Below are 17,454 nucleotides of genomic sequence, written 5' to 3'. Positions count from 1 at the left end.
TTTTCACAGAATGCCTAAACACTTTGTCTCTCTCTCTTTTTGCTCTCTGTGGCTCTCAGACAAACAGAAGTAACATAATATTGTAGTATGTAGTTGTAGATTATGGTGTTTTATTTCTTTACACTGATGTAAAACCTTCAGTCTCATTTTGTTAATTTTGGTTGATTATATCTGATGGACTAGGTGTTGACTGGGAGACAAAACAAAAGAGCCAAAGTTTACAGTGTGTAGGAATATCTGATATGTCTGTTACTATTTGAGAATAGCTTGAAAATGCCTTTGTTGTAGAAATTGCATGTCTTGTTGAGGTTCAACCATAAAAGAAAATTTGACCAGAAGTATTTTTGTGTAGTTGTATATCTGTTTTTTGACTGCCTGATTTACTTTGTTGAAAAGACCAGAAGACATGATCTTAAAGTTATAATTACCTGACACAGTTTTAAACAGGTGTTTCACCCAGATGCATCATTCTCATGTGATGTGTCATAGGCGTCTATCTCATTTGATAAAAACTTGATTATAGTCTGAATCTACTCAGGATGTCTTTGTGCTCTTTTCCTCCACCACTTTCAAAAATCAGCTGACAACTTTACTATAATGACAAACTTCCCTAAATATGGTCCCCCTTACTTTTTCTTCTGTAATGTTTTTTATTCTCCATGGTATCTGCAGAAATGCTGCTGCCCTGTTTCCTCAGCCTCAGTTTCTAGTGGGTTGTGTTTGGGCTGTGGACAAGCCAATTGTACGTTTACTCTGTCCGTCCTGTGCAGGGACCTGACATGAGATGGAAAATAAAGAGGACTAGATAAGTGACATTTGGAGACGGAAGGGAAAAGTGAAGAAAAGGCAGAAAGAAGGGAGGTGCAGGGAGGTAGTGAGACCTGTGTGTCATAGAGTTTTACAGTAGGGTTGATTCAGGTAGTTTTGACCCCTTCACCAGTCCCCTTCACTCAGCTCTTCTTTTTGTCATGTTTGTAACCTGCCACGCATTTACAGAGAGCAATGGTGAATAATTATTGTCCCAGATGACCATATCTAAAAGTGAAATGTTGTCTGACTCGGTGCTTGTTTGGTATGTCATAATGAAATGTGCTGTGACTTCATTTATTCATTGTGAGAACACCGAAAAAGCATAGAGATTTTTCACAGTCAGTTGAGCAGGTCTGTTGTTTTTGGCTGAGATGTTTGATTGAAACAATTATATTTTTTGTCAGAGATGTTTTTGGTGATTTTTGGTTTAATAATATTTCATATCATAACTGACCCTGTTGCGTAGTATTTGGACAGAACTTCAGGACATGCAGATAATTGCAACAATAAAAGTGAGTACTTGCATAAGTGTGAGATACAACGTATTCTGAACACTGGTGCTTAAACACAGATGTTGGTTTTGAGTTCAGTTAAATTTCCATCCCATTATGCTTGGGATCCGTGTGTAAAAACACTGGGCAGATCACCTCCCCATTACTCTGGCTGTCTGGTTAAAGAACAGGTTCTTAGTGTATGTGAGAGAGGGGTTATTTTTGGCAGGAGCTTTAGTGATGAGGACTGCTCAACCCAGTGATGTTTGTTGAGAAGCTACAGCTATAGTGATGCTGGCATGGAAGTCCAGAAGAGTCATTATCAATTATGGTGAAATGTGGCAAAAATCACATACACCTCAATCTTAATATTTGTGTATGGTCAACCATCTCAGTCAGTTGGCTGTAGTTATCAGCCTATGATGGGAGCAAGCAGTTTTGGTCCGTCAAGGTCTTCGCCAAGTGTGATGCTGTGGTCGAGTTGCTTTGAGTAATTACTGCACCAAATTATTACACCAAAATGCATGTGCTCAGGTGAACAGGGGCAAAAGACTCAGGTAGTCATCTATTTTTTGTGTGAACAAATGGTATGATCAGTTCCATGTTTTGCACAGGAAAAGCAGAGGCTACAGGTCAGTGTGTGTGTTTGTCAGAATTAAGTGGGTGTGTTGTTATGGTGAGGTTTAGACCAGTGATCCTCAACTCCAGTCCTGGGGGCCCATTGTCCTGCACATCTTTGTTTTAACGCAGGACTTACACACCTGATTCCACTGATTGAGCTAATCTAGGGCTTGATTAATCAATTATCTGTGGCAATGAAGAGTTAAGTCAAAGACGTGCTGGACAGTGGGTCCCCAGGAGTGGAGTTAAGAATCACTGGTTTAGACCATTCAGCCCTGGAAAACAGCATCACTGTGGATAAATACAAAGCTGAACCTTTGTCTTGCAGTGAAAACACATTTTAATCCTAATGGATTTGGTGTCTTCCAGGATGACTGTCCCTCTGTGGTCACTTAACTGTATAATGGATCTATTTAACCATCTCATTCACCAGCTCTTGGCCCAGCTGAGTACTCACCGGAGGTTCTGGGGCAGTGTGGTCTGGAACTCCATCGCCATGATCAATATAACAAATGATGCCGATCTTATGCAACCACAGTGTTATATCCTTCCAGTAGTCTGTGTAATCCTGTTTCTTGTAATTCATGTCAAGGCACACTGAAGCTGTGAAGACACTTTATGTTACCATGTTCCCTGTATTTTGTTGGTTTGGTGTGTTAAAAATTTCTGGAAAAAAAATTGTACTTCAATGATATTTGAAATTCTGAACATATTCACTACCATGGTAAATAAGACTGGTCACCGCGATATGCAAGTTATTATACGCTAACATAAAGTTAAGAAATGTTGTCAGATATTGTAGTTATGTATCTATCATCATTGGAAAAACAGTACTGAATACCATAGTCAGTTTGGTTTAAAGACAATAGAAGCAGGATCTTCTCAATGAGTGCCTGGCTAACATCAGGTCGCTTTGAGACATATGGCCAACCGCTGGTCTGATACAGAGAAAGGTTGTGTATTTCTCAGTAGTTATGGGAGGGATTCAGGAATCCGTAACGTGATTTTCAGTGGCACAGCCTCTAGTGATTTCAGACTAGAGACACTGTTGTGTTTTTGCTGTACTGTGGGACTCTTGAAATGCAAAGAATGTATCGATATAGCTTCTTTTAAATAGCACACAATATTTAGGTTGGATATGGATGACCTTTATTCAAAAAAGACATTCTTAATAACAAAATTGACATGTTTAAGCTCATAAAAGTCCAGACATTACAGTAATTTGTCTTTTTTGGCACATGTCTAAACTATTAGGATCTGGGAGGCTGTCATGGCAGTGAGAGAGAGAAAAGAGGACAACTGCAACCCAAACCAGGCTTGGTTAGGAAGAATCTGGTTAAAATAAACACTGCTGGTAATGAGATATAGGTTTACAACATTTGCTGTTTACTTTGTGAATAATTCAGATGATCAATTAAAATAACTAGGCTACTTTATCAAGCTGTAAATTTATTTACAACATTTCTCACAGTGATCGGCATCTTTGGTTGTAGCACTCTAAGCGCTTCCTTTCAACATGGGGGATAAAAAAGCACCAAACCTTTCTCTATAATGTCTGTGGTATAAGGAAACTTTTGAGAGGGATTATAGAACAGTGCTCCACACAGGCTCTTCCTAGATCCTTTGTATCGCTTTGTCTAAACTTCAAATCACTGGTTTTCAGTCCTTAGAAAGAGATGGGCATTGCATAATTGTTGTGATTTTATGAGTGTTGAAGTATTTCTTTGTATTTTGATGTGGTGTTGTGGTCATTGTCATCCACATGTGGTTAGACTCCCATCCTGACAGTGGCAGTCAGGTTTTTTGGCTGTTCCTAGTGAATAATAGTTATTAGAAATCTAATTTATTTAAGATGTGATGCTGTTGACTTCAACAAGGAAAACTGAGCCTCTGGAAGAAAAATAGCACCATTAAATCAAAGTTTTGCCACAGTATTTCAGGGTAAATGTTATGTTCCATTCTGCCTACATGACTTTCTTTTGACAACAACCCCACTGCTGGTTTTAGCTGCTGGAGAGATATATTATCATCTCATTTGACCATAGCTTCCAGTTTAAGTGGAGATGCCATACTGTTACAGGCACTTCAAATTGTTGGATTTTTTGTTTTCCTGGGAACCCCTCACCTGTTTGTTTGAATGTAGCATTGTAGCCGGTTCAGTCCCCGGGAATGGCAGGAAAATGTGTGGGTGAACAGTGCTTTCCCTCCCACAACATCCACGGCTGAAGTGCCCTTGGGTAAGGCGCCTAACACCCAACTGCCCCCCGGGTGCAGGCGTGCTGCCCACTGCTCCTGCTTCTTGTGTGTGTGCTCACTAAAGGTGTGTAAAGGATGGGTTAAATGCAGAGGTTCACTACTCACTGCTCACAGTGTGTGTGTGCAATCACAGAGATTCTAAATTCTAATAAATGTTTAAATACCTAATTTAAAGATAAAAACAATGAAACATGGTTTTGTAATGAAACTGTGATTGTGTAGTGATTGGTTTGGATTTGTAATGAAACTGTGATTGTGTAGTGATTGGTTTGGATTTGTAATGAAACTGTGGTTGTGTAGTGATTGGTTTGGATTTGTAATGAAACTGTGGTTGTGTAGTGATTGGTTTGGTTTTGTAATGAAACTGTGGTTGTGTAGTGATTGGTTTGGATTTGTAATGAAACTGTGATTGTGTAGTGATTGGTTTGGATTTGTAATGAAACTGTGATTGTGTAGTGATTGGTTTGGATTTGTAATGAAACTGTGGTTGTGTAATGATTGGTTTGGATTTGTAATGAAACTGTGGTTGTGTAGTGATTGGTTTGGTTTTGTAATGAAACTGTGGTTGTGTAGTGATTGGTTTGGTTTTGTAATGAAACTGTGGTTGTGTAGTGATTGGTTTGGTTCACAGTATGTGTGTAGTAGACCACAGACTCCCCCCACCCCCCACCTTAGTACTTGTAAGTAAATTAAGTCAAAGAGAATATGTATACTCAGCATAAGAGAACACTCCACACTGTTTGTGTTTTTGATTACTAAAAATAATGTTAATCATAATATGGAGCCAGCTTCTTTTTCTTTGCATTTCTCACTTTGGGAAAAAAAACATGGACCATGCTTATGAAGGGTTGTGCATATGCAGTAACTGAGAAGGCAATTACACCACCTTCAATGACAATACTGACCATTTTAAATCACAGCAGCAACAAAAAAACACATGCCGCCATTACTCAGACCTTGGATAATGTTATATAGGAATATGTGAACCCACACAAGCAAATAAAACCAATCTAACCTCTAGGCTCTCCTAAGCAGGATCTTGTTTTTTGTATATCCAAATAGCCACACATTAGGGCTGCAACAAACAACTGTTTTGAATGCAACATTTAAGAAGAGAATTTCTAAATAGCAGACAGGCTGTTTAACATTGTACAGTTAGGGCACATTTGGAATGTGAACAGGATCGTTGTGAATAATAGGTTATTATTTGCTACACTGTATATTCAACATCATTTATAATTTATTGATCAAGAGAAAATGTATTTCAAAATAGAAAATGTTACAGCTCATAACATGAAGTAACATGGCTTTTAACATTAACATTAGCTATGCCAGCTAGCGAATTAACTTAGTGAGACGAGTCTTCATCATCCAGAGAGCCAACGTGCCACCTCTTTAGATGCTCGAGCATAACTGATGTGCTCCTATACCAGGCAAGATCAGGTTTGCAAATGTTGCAGTTCACGACCTTCTTGGCAGAATTAAGACTGAAATGCTGCCACACTTTTCAGATCTTTGGTTGTGAAGGTGTTGCTATCTCTGTTGTTCACTCCAGTAAAGCAACGTAGCTTAAGTTAAGTGTCTGAGCATTCTGAGTCAGCACGAAAAATACGCGATGATGTCATAAACAAATCGACAATTAAATTCGCTGCCAACTAAGTTGGTCATCGATTTTAGTCAACTACGTTGATTATTTATTGCACCCCTTCCACACATTGAACTGAAAAAGGTCAGAGCAGCTGGTTGTCATTTTTCTTGTGCTAAAAATGCACGTTCGAACAACAGTCCTGTTCAAGTTTAGTTTTCTTATACTGATTTTCTATGAGAAGAAGTGTAAAAATTTATGCTCAGGTTTAATTTTCTTGCAGTCATTATCATGAGCAATTGAAATGCACTGATGTTTAGATTTACAGCATTTCACTTGTTTTCATGGAGAAGAGTCTTAAAAGAACTGTTGCTCAAAGGTGCTGAAGTTTAGTTTTCTTATACTTATTTTCTGAAAGAAGAACCATGAAATAAAAGCTGTTGTGACCTAGTTGTCTTTCATTCTCATATTTGGAAGAGCTGTCTTTTTGTGTTAAATTTCTTTATGTTCAAATTAAAAAGAAAGAAAAACTTCATTTCTGAGTTGGTTTAGTTTTCTTTAAAGTTAAACCACGATAAACCATAAACTGGTAAATTATCACTGAGCGTTTTCCTTGATGTTAACTGTAATCATAAATCGCAGGGATTGACTGTAATTAAACTTAGGAAATATCTGCGGTTTTTCGCACTGTGGTTAGCACCTTTGGTGGACTCCTTTCTTTAGCCCTCATGTGGTCAAACTGCAAATTAAGAGAAGGACACTAGCAAATGGAGCACCATGAAGAGACATGAGTGTAACCCCTCAGCTCTTTTTTCTGCGTGTTGTGATTTGAGATATTGGTATGAAATGAGATGTTCATATGAGGGCACACAGTGCAGATACACTCAAGTCATCTTTTCATGGTGAACACATGGAAACAGGAAGTGGGGTCTGTCACCTTGAACACACTGACTGTGGTAAACATAATAAACACATTAGCTATTGATTAAAATTGGTTAACATCATCAACCAGTTTTCTTCTGGATATCCTTTTTTTTTTTTTTTAACTACAAGGCAGATGATGACAGTTTTGAACTTTGCTTATCTTCTATGCTTTTTAACTACGTGTTCTACATAATAAAGTTCTTAAGATGTAGCACTGTACTGTAGATGAAATGCTTTAGATGTAGTATTGCAGTTGTAGTTCTGCACTGCAGATAAATTACTTTTTGGTTTTTTTGACCCGTGCCAGATTAAAACATCAGCTGGTTTTTGTTATGTCGTCTTTATGAGGTAAGCTGCTGTAGAAAGTTGTGAGGTGCAAAAAAGTATAAAAATAGTCGGGGGGGATCTCCAAAGATCCAGTGCAGTGCAGTTCATATCTCCTGTAATGTCATGTAAATTGGTAAATTAGACTTATGCCTGAGGTAAGGGCAAAATTACCTGTTAAAAACCCTCTGACAAGTCATGTTCAAAGAAAATATTTTTCCTCAGTTAAGAATATATGTGTATGTTGCTTGTTCTCTATGGCATTTTCAGCTTATTTTGATCAAGGGTGCCAATTATTTTGAAAGTGCCTATCTCTGTTATTCTGCAGCTTGCCACAGTGTCGACAATAGAACACTCTGTGTGTAGTATTGGGCAGAGTGGGGATTACTGGTGGTTAGTCATACAGTTGTCTTTTTCTTTTAAACACTTTTCACAAGAAACCAGATTTCGTCAGGTGGAAACAGCTGTGAATGCAGATGTTAGATGTGAATGTTAACCTGTGTCTTTGTGTGCTTCACAGAGAGAAAAAGCAGAAAATTCAGGACATTAAGAATAATATCAAAGAAGCAATAGAGGTAATTTTTTTTTGTTTCGTTGTCAAAGATCTTAATATTGGTAGCTCCATGTTTTAAAAATGCTTTATCAACACCCCCCCCCCCTCCCCCAGACTATCGTTACAGCAATGAGCACCTTGGTTCCACCTGTCCAGTTAGCCTGTCCAGCAAACCGGTTCCGGATTGATTACATCCTCAACTTCAAAAAGGAATCGGAAGGAAATCAGAAGGACTTTGAATTTCCATCAGTAAGTGTTAAATTTGTCCGTCTGTATTCACTTTATTTCAATGTAAGCTTCTAAGCGGAAGAGGGGTGCATATGAAAGATTTTACAGATTTTATGAAATGGTGCAGATATTCTGCTTGGAGAACTCTGTACATTCTTGTTCAAATGGAAGTTCCAAATGCTCAGTGGTTTGGAAGGCTTCAGGTAGCTGCCATGAATTGTGTAACAATGTAAACTCTTTCATGAAAACATAGATGTAACTGGTTTATTCTGTGGTTTCTTCTCTCCTTTGCAACTGATGCTGTGTTTTTTCTTTTGCCCAGACCTGAACTAGTGAGATCATGCAAGTTGTGGTGCTTAATCATTGAAGAAAAAGGGGTTAAACAAATCGCATGTGAATCTGACTTTGTGTGTGTTGTATGTGTGTTCAGGTTCTTGAAATGTAACTTGTGATGAAGAGCACATTTTGTTTCTGAAATCGCAGTATCGGTGCATTGTACAGTTCTTTAGAGTCCTCACAAAAGATTTCACTCAAAATGCTCACAGTCTTTTCTATGTCTGCCTGAGGTGATCTTAAAACAGGACCTGATGAGAACAGGCTCACATGACCGCAGTAACCCCACTGCACTGTTTTACTCAGGGTGTTGGGAGATCGTTTGTGTGCGTTTGGGTGGAACCATGATCCCTTGCTTGTGTGTATTGGTGTGTGTTGTGCTTCAGTAATTAGGGGATAAAATTCTCCTCTAGGGAGGTCACATGGGTAAATTGAGTAAGTGTCTCACCTGTGGGGGTAAGCCAGCGAGGTGTCACCATGTGAGACTCATTAAGGCTGACTGTGGGTAATAGCCTCCCAATACAAGGCCCCTCAGAGGACTTACTGCTGCAACAGGCCATGTGGTTCAGGGGATCTTGACACAGAGCATTTAGATTCCCATGCCACCTGTGCAGGTGTTTCTGACTCTCTCATGGGAGGGACACAGAGCAGATTACTCAAGACCTTAAGTTCATCCAGGCTGATGCTCAGCTGGTTGGCATCTAAGCATTTGAGATAGAGGGGGGGGGGGGGGAGAGAGAGAGAGAGAGAGAGTTGGTTCAAAGTGATGGCTGCCAGGTAATGAAAATGCACTGATTTATAGCTGAGAATGCAGTGCTACTCTGTTCCTCCATTATCTGTCTCCATCCATCTCTCCCTTACGTACTCCTCCTTTCCCTCATGCTCCGCCTAGCGCTTTCACCTCTCTACCAGTCCCCTCTGTCCATCCGAACAGTGTAATCCCCCCATTTAGTCAAGATAAGCTGCCAAGTGATTTAAAGGCAAACTGTCCCATAATATAGCAAAGTTGAACATTTGAATTATGACCTTTTTAGTTAAAGAAGTGCAGATTTTTCCATCAGAGTATAACCTGCAGAGCCAAAATGAGACTTTTCATTTTCAAGATTTTTTTTTCCATTTGTGGTTTATGAACAGAGCCATGCCATCACATTCGGCCTGTGATGTGTAATCAACAGATATGACATGTCTAAGATCTGATTATTTGAGATGCGCACAGCGGCAAGCCTGAGGAGACCTGTATCTCTTTTCCACTAGGACGGTGCTGGTGCCCGTGCCCGTGCCGGTGCGGAGCCAGTGCTGCCTTGGTGCCTTTTGAGAACCGGCCCGCATTTCCACTGGTTTGGGAACCGAACGCTACATAGCGAAAGTTTGGGTAATTTCTGTAGGGAAAAAATAATGTTGGACAGAACGCATCTGCTCGTCTTTATAAATTTACTTTTACGCTAGGCTTCCACACAGCGAAACACCTCACGAATTTTGTCCTATAACTTTTCGCTCTTTGGGCAAAATTCACCTAGCTCAAAAGTTAAAACGAGTATTTAAATGAAGGTCTGCAGTGGTCTATTTACACTAGCCAGAGCCGAGAGAGAGAGTGTGTCTTTTTCTACCACTCTGGGTCCGACTACGTTCATGTAACATGTAAACAACAGCCCGTATTGATGTAGACACAAATTGTTGCGCATACATCTTTTAATCATATCCATATTTTCATGCTACAAATATCCTTTAGCCTACCGCTACTAAGTCAGACATTTTTTGTTACTCCCGCCTCTCTAAAGAACGTCACATACCAAACACATCAAACGCTGAACTGATTGGTTCTCGCGTGGTTTTTAATTTGCATAGCCTCTGACGTCAGCGGATCCAACTTTTGGGACCAGCAACTCTGTGGTGCCGTGCCGGTGCCGGTGCCAGCTTTTCGGCACCGGCACCAGTATTTTGTCAGTGGAAAAGCGCGGCCCCGGTGCTCGATTGGGCACCGGCACCGGCACCGCGGCAGTGGAAAAGGGGTACTGGAGGCACACTGGAGCAGCATGTCTTTGTTTTTCTTGATGGATGAACTAGCACTCAAGACTGTGTAATAACTGAGGGACATTCGTGTTGGATGGTTTTGTTTTTGACTTCATGCTATCCAGCCAACAACAACAAAGCACTCTCCTGTGTAGTAACAGCTATGAGGAGATGCCTTGCCTACATGAGTGCTCACAATCCTAAACCATAGAGGCAGACCAGTAGTTTATTAGCCAGCTGTGGCTAGTGGAGAATGACCATCACAAAACAAATTCTGAGCATCTTTTGAGGTGTTTTTGTTTTGTTGAAACGGTCCAAAAGTAGCACCTGCCACCCACCAAATGCAAGTAAAAATCTATGTTGTCAAATAAAATAAATGAAGTTAGTTGCCATTGGCGGGTCGCTGAAATAGGCCTACCTCACCACAGACTTTCATCACTACCACACATAAGTTGATTGACTACGTTTCGCAATTTTTTAATTGACCCTTACTGTCCACTGCTGCCGTAGCTTGACGCAAGAGACATTAAAATTTAAATCGTAGTAGGCTTTTTTTCATATGCAGCACTGCCAGCACACAATCATAAGAGTAATTTTGAGCATTTTGAGTATATGGAGTTGAGTACACTCGTGTTGTTTGCAGAGTGTGTGTATGAGATGTAGTATCAATCAACATTTTCAAATAAAAGTTGCCTCCTTACAACAGCATCTGAAATTTTCACCATTGTAATTTGTTTTTTTAAAAAGGTCAGTCGATGGGTAATTAGTAATTACATTGTTTTTAATGACATTGTGTCTTTCTATGGCCAGTTGAAAAATATTTTGGCTGGTAATTTTTTTCAGTTTTCCAGCCATTGGCAGATAGACCAAAAAGTTCATTTTGGACCCTGCATTAAAATGTTCACTTTGAGCTGACCATTAAGTACATTATTGTTATTGCATTGAGAAGTATTGTCAGTGAGTTTTGTGTATGAAGGTAACCTGCTTTCGATTTGGGCTAAGAGATAGATTCTGAAAACTGATATGATGTATTGTGACTGATATTCAATGTTTTCATTATTTTTAATTAGCCAACTGTATAAAAATATTGCTGTACAGGGTATCCCATCCCTGCACTCCTCTAATTCCTTATGAAGTGATCTTTGGTACAGTAGCAATAATACTAGATGTTCTTTAGTGAAGTACAATTCCAGTGCCCAATATTGCTCAACAAAAATTATGATAAAAAAACAGTGATCACACACCCAGCCAACAACTTGAATGTCTTGCATTTTGATGTGTGGGGGATATAGTGTGGTTGGATATAGTGTGGGGGAGTCAGATTTGAATATCAATAAGAGAGTTGCCCTGCTCACTTTCAAGCCTCTGCTTTTATGTTACTAATAGGTCTTATAAAAGCCCCATTAATTTTTAATAACTTAATTCAGCACGTGTTCCTAGCCAACTCAAGTTCATGTCATCCGCCCATGAAGTCAGGATTGCTCCATGCATACATTGTGTCCTTGAATTATTGCCCCAGTGAGTGTGCAACAACCCTATGACGTCTTTCTTCAGTTTAATTTACATCACATTCTTCCACAACCAAAACACGTCCTCTTTTTACGATGATGTTCTGACGTTCTCACTGCACTGCACTCGAGGGTTAATTATTCTGCTTATGCCAAAAGTAAAGTTTAATTTATTTTGTAGAATCAACATTGCAAGCATGCGTAAAGGGTGCCGTTAGCTCTGGAGCCATGACTGCCTTGCTCAGTCATAAGACTAGCACACCCTGGTTTTTTTTTATATCTATTTAATTGTTCATATTAACTAACATATTTTTTCTGCTCAACTGTTTCGCTTAATTTTAAGCATTTATAGTTTGATTTTGTTTCGCAGGATGAGTAATTATAGGTAATAAAATATCATGTGTTCTTAAAAATGATGACAGAGATGAGCCTCTGAGTTAATATTATGAAACAGTGGCTGGTTAGATGACAGTCTGAGCTGTTTGGACTTAGTTCTGGTTCTGATCTGATAAGCTAATAAGCTAAGTCTATAAGCGGGTGGTGAAAGTAACTCTGCGTTATGCTAACTTACCATATTTAGTTGTGATATTTAGCATGCATACAGCCAGAGCTCACCAAATAACTTAGATGTGATAATGCAGAATTGGGTGTGGTCAGTATTTCACATTTTAATGTAAAAATTCTTGTGATCAGATAACTGATAACTGAATAAAAGAAATTTGCCGAGAGATTTGTCGCGTGATCTTGTCAAAGCATTTGAGGAGGGATGATCAAATATGTTATATATGGGTGTATGGGACAAATGCAGTTTCTATTAAGACAATAAGGCATGTAGCCTCCTGATGAGAAATTACAGTCTGCAGAAGAAACCACAATGGGTTTCATGTACCGCATATTTGGTCATACTTGTCTTTTTAACCGTTCTGACAAAGTAGCCGAGGTCCTTGTTTGATTCAGAATGAAACTCTGACATGAACTCAGGTGTCCAACAGTGAGAGACTGTTTGAAGGACAGCGCACAAAACACTGATAGTTCCTAGCCTAGTAAATGTACACGACTTTCAAATCTGAAGCTTAGCTAGTTGGAAAATATCTCCCTAAGTGGCATATTTAACAACATAAAGCCTACTCTACTACTGGGCCACACCTCGCAACCTGGCTAGAGTTGGTTGTCAAGGCTGGTCAGTGGTTCTCAACTCTAGTCCTGAGGGCCCACTGTCCTGCACATCTTTGTTTTAACTCTTTGTTATCACAGTTAACTTAGCTAATCAAGGGCTTGATGATTAATTGATCAGTGGAATTAGGTGTGTCAGTCCTGAGCTCAGGGGAGTTAAAACAAAGATGTGCAGGACAGTGGGCCCCCTGGACAGAACCTCTGTGTTCCAAGCTGTCAGTGTGTTTGGAGATTCATGCTGTGGTGCACTTCCTCAGTGATGTAAACTGTGGTTGTGGTCACTGGGGGTCTTGAGTTTCCTGAAATCAGACACCCTCTCCCAGCAGCCCCGGCCAGGGCTGAGAAATTGATGGCTCATGCCCAGCTCCCACCTATTGTCCACAGGTTGCTCTTCTCAATCCAGTGCTTCTTGAACTTCTTTAAGCAACCTTGGTTGTAGTCTTAACGATTTTCTTCTCTCATCCATTTATTCCCCGAAGTGTGTAAACTTTCCATAGGGAATGGCCAGCAAATCCCATGCAGCTTTGCACCTTTGCTTGTGGTGCTTTCACAGTAGGTCAACAAACTTGGCCCTCTTTCTCTTGTTGGCCTCATCCATCCTGTCTTCTCTTGGCTATCTCTAGCACCTCAAGCATGGGCAGCCTTGTTGTTTCTTAAAGCTGTGCTGCCTGCCTTGAGTACAGTCACTAGGGGTGTAACGGTACACAGAAGTAATGGTTTGGTTCACAGCACGGTTTTGACATCACACTTCGGTACGAGTTCGATACAACAAGGATAAAAGCAACAAACCCCCAAATGCATAAGGCTAGGTTTCATTCATTTATTGTGAACAGACAGTAGTGCAAGTTACAGTTTGTTCCAACTAGTGTCGTATAGTCTACGCTGAGGTAGTTTATATAGCCTGTAGTGCATGAAAGGTGCCATAGAATGGAAATCACATTTTTTCTCGCCCTTTTTGAATTCACAGAGATGAATGTGCTATAGAAACATTGTCAAAGTATGAAAACATGCATTCTCCTCCTAAAGCCATACGATCTATGTGAAGAAAACAAGCCTATCTACAGCCAGTTCTGAAGTCAGTGTGTTTGTGACATCACAACCGTACATGGCCGCCTATAGCAGGGTGTAGCCAGTCGTCAGCTATTGACAGCCAGCATTGCCATCTATTATTCATTAAGAGTTGCAATTTACTTCTTACTACAATGTATCGGTAAACAAGGACATAAGGTCCTTGAAAACTTATGTCGTCATATGTTTGCACCACAATCGAATCCCAAATCTTAGAGAGAAGAAGACAAACCAACTAAGAGAGAGTGAAATCAGAGATTCGCGCTTGTGAAATTTGCCTCCACGTTACGTTGATCAATCTTCACACACAGACAACCGCGTATTCTCCGTATGACTATATGCACCGAACCGTGACTGTTCGGGATGAATACACGTACCGTTACACCCCTAACAGTCACTGCTGTGGTATCAAGGCATTTAAACTGTTTACTTGACAATCACCAGAGGAGCAGTACAGGTTTTTGGCTGTGGTTAAGGCTGTTCCTCAGGTCTGATGACTGCAGTTTACTGTCTTGACGCACAGTGGCACCTACTCTTACTGATTCCCCTGCACTTTTTTCTCAGCCACTGCCTTTATGATCTGGTCATGGCGGTGGCCTTCTCCTTGGGGTTTTGTCACATTTGAGGATCTCACGTGTTACTCTTTTTAGTTTAGTTAGGCATGACAGTGAGTTACGGTGCACAGTACAGTAACACAGCATATGCACAGTAGCACAGCATAAACTGTCTGGATCATGAACTTGGTCCCATGCGGCTCCTCCTCCCAAGGTTCAAGGGAACATCCCAGGTTATGGGTGCACACCTTCCATTTCTGTCGATAAAGAGCAATGCCACTCAGGCTGAGCCTTAAGTACCATCTGATCTTTCTCGGAAAGCTCTCGTTGTTAAAAGAACTTCATAGTCCTTGTGAGCCCAGAAGATTTGTGAGAACATGCTATACTAGTATAACCAGGGCTTGAACATCTGGATTTTCCAGTGTTTCCAGCCAAGCTTCCAGTTCTGCTCTTTTGGTCAATGACTTTGTCCTTCAATCCCACTGATGTAGATTTTGCTGGCGTGAAACACATCCCTGCCAAGGTGATGAGTTTCTCCAAGCGCTGAAGGGCTCAGCCGTGTCCTGGCTGTTGGGTAATTGATGGAGGTTCATGTAGGTTGTGCAGGACAAGTGTAGGATGAGTTTCTGTCACACTGTGAACCACATAAAATAACACTGGAGAGTTCAAGTTACCTGGCTGACCTGAGACTAGCTAGCTGCAGCCACTTTTAGCTACACATATGAGGAGTTATCTACTAGGGCTGGGAGAAGAAACCAATACAGTGTGTACTGCTCTATTTTTCAGCACAATATTATATCAATACAGCTGCACCACGTATTTATATTTATTTATTTAAAATTATTTTATAATTTTTAAAACATTTATTTAATATACTTTTATTTTGGTACATATGTCTACTCTGATAACAACTCTTCTGGAATTCACAAGAGTGCGCAAGACCTTGTTCTTCTCTTATGTCACAGTGGAAATTAGAAAGGAAGTTAGTCGCCCAAAATGGCTGAAGAGACTCCTATACAGAATGTGCCGTCTGCTTTTAAGTCAAGAGTGTGGCTTTATTTTGGCTTCCAGAATACAGCGAATAATAAGCTAGACATGCAACTTGCCATTTGCAAACAGTAGCTAATTTTGTTCACAGAATTAAATGGGAAGATTCAAGCGAGATGAATTGAGTCGTGTGTTATTTTCCTCATGACTCTGGGCTCAACAGTGCAAGCGTTTAACGCACGTGTCCAAATAAAGTGTTATAAAATTCAGCCCAAGCAGCCTCTCTTTTTTTCGCAAAAAGGTTGAAAACAACGGTGACGATGATCCGATCACTGCGCTGAACCAATGTTGTCCGTTGAAAAAATCACGTGATCCACTCATCAGTGCAAAGGGCAAAAGCTGCTGGACCAGTGATATTCTGTCTGTCTGAACGGACTAATCAGACTATCAGACTAGAACTATGAACTAATTTATCATAGAGGATGGCGTTTGTTCATACTGTTTATATAGTTTAAAGCAGTTTAAAGTATAAATAGTTACATCATTATTAAATAAATACAGTTTGAAGCAGAAGTAATTGAAAAGCTAGTGTACTTTTTGTATTCAAATAAATTAAATCATTTTGCTTGGAAATGTCTCCTCGTATCCCTTTATTAAAGAAAAACACGCAGTCTGTGTGTGTGTGTGTTTTAAAGAGGCACTAAGCTAAGACTCTATGCACTTTGTTGTACATTGTTTCATCTCAGTTGTCAAACTCTCGGAAACTGACATCATAATGCAGTGAATAAATATGTAATTCCTACTTTTTGCGTTTTTAGGGGTATTTTTTTTCTTCTTCAGTTATGTAGATATCGTGATGTATCGTAGATGATTGTCTTGCAATGTATAGAGTATCGCAGAATTGCTGTATCGTGATAACATCATTATCGTGGGCAACGTCTTGTGATAGTATCGTATTTAGAGTTACTCTGTGATTCCCACCTCTATTATCTACCTTGTTGAACTGTTGCTATCCATTGTCAGTGCTCTTTAGTCAGGATTGTGGAAATGGACAGTGCTGTTGCTGTGTGTAGAGCAGTGGCAGTGTTTTCATTTGGGCTAACTTATTTCTCTACCTAGCTTTAGGATCTAATTTATGTAATTCATATGCACTAAATAAATATCATAGTGTAGACAGTCACTGACTGACAGAGAAATTTACTCTGTTTAATGTGAGGAACATTCCAGAATCTCAAAATTAATAGTCTTCCCCTTTTCCCAAAAAAATCACAGGATTTTTTTGATAGCCAATATGGCCGTTAATATTCCAGAATTCCGGCAATATAGAGTAACTACCGGACATGTTTTATACATACCCATACGATAGCCTACATTTAAAGAGCAATAAAACACAACACAAACGCTATGATCTGACAAATGTATTTTATGAAAAGTAGTCAGCACGAATGAACTCTTTGCAGCTCTTGGCAAACTTTGCGAACTGAACATAGAGGCTTCAACGATAAAACAAAACCAACAGGTTTGCTGTTAATTAAATAAAGACATTAGCCTGCATTAAATGTATGACCCTTTGCATTCCAAGGCCATCAAATTGAATCACTTGAATATAAGCTGAATGAAACAATTAGGTCTAAAGTAAAATGCACTTAAAATAATATACTTGCACCATCACTTTTTTTTTTTTTTTTTTTTTAAACTTGCCGAGGGATGTCTGCTTTGACATTTCGGAGTTGTGCTAATATGCAGAGTCAAGCGAGCCAAAGAACAGTTGTGCTATGGGGTACGCACGGCACGCTATAGGCTTTTGATATCACACAACGCTTAGTCACATGACCAAACACAAGTTTATATTTAAGTTGTCTTGGCAACATATTTTATAGGTCACACAATATCAGGCTATTTAATGTGCTATTATGAATAATCAATGAATAGTTCATTAATGTTAGCTACTGTCGATCAAGAAGATCCCTTTAAATTTGCAACCCTAGTGTTTTTATTAGCCTGATTAATCGTGCAATTGGCCGACTTA

At 39.7% G+C, this 17,454-nt stretch overlaps 1 protein-coding gene across 3 annotated transcripts in view; it reads left to right on the top strand.

The window, feature by feature from the left end:
- Positions 1 to 17,454, top strand: part of gnas (GNAS complex locus) — a 68,268-nt gene that overhangs the window by 32,524 nt on the left and 18,290 nt on the right. For 2 of the 3 annotated variants that reach the window (XM_030780076.1, XM_030780077.1), the window contains exons 3-4: positions 7,532 to 7,586; positions 7,679 to 7,813. In XM_030780076.1, coding sequence (XP_030635936.1) covers positions 7,532 to 7,586; positions 7,679 to 7,813 — 190 coding nt within the window. Of the gene's footprint in view, positions 1 to 1,000; positions 1,006 to 7,531; positions 7,587 to 7,678; positions 7,814 to 17,454 lie in introns of all 3 variants that reach the window. The other variant, XM_030780078.1, reaches the window with a different exon arrangement.

Source organism: Chanos chanos, chromosome 7 (genome assembly GCF_902362185.1).
Source record: "Chanos chanos chromosome 7, fChaCha1.1, whole genome shotgun sequence".
NCBI classification, from domain to species: Eukaryota; Metazoa; Chordata; class Actinopteri; order Gonorynchiformes; family Chanidae; genus Chanos; species Chanos chanos.
Note: the sequence above shows the minus strand (reverse complement) of the source record. Positions and strands in the feature narration are given on the sequence as shown.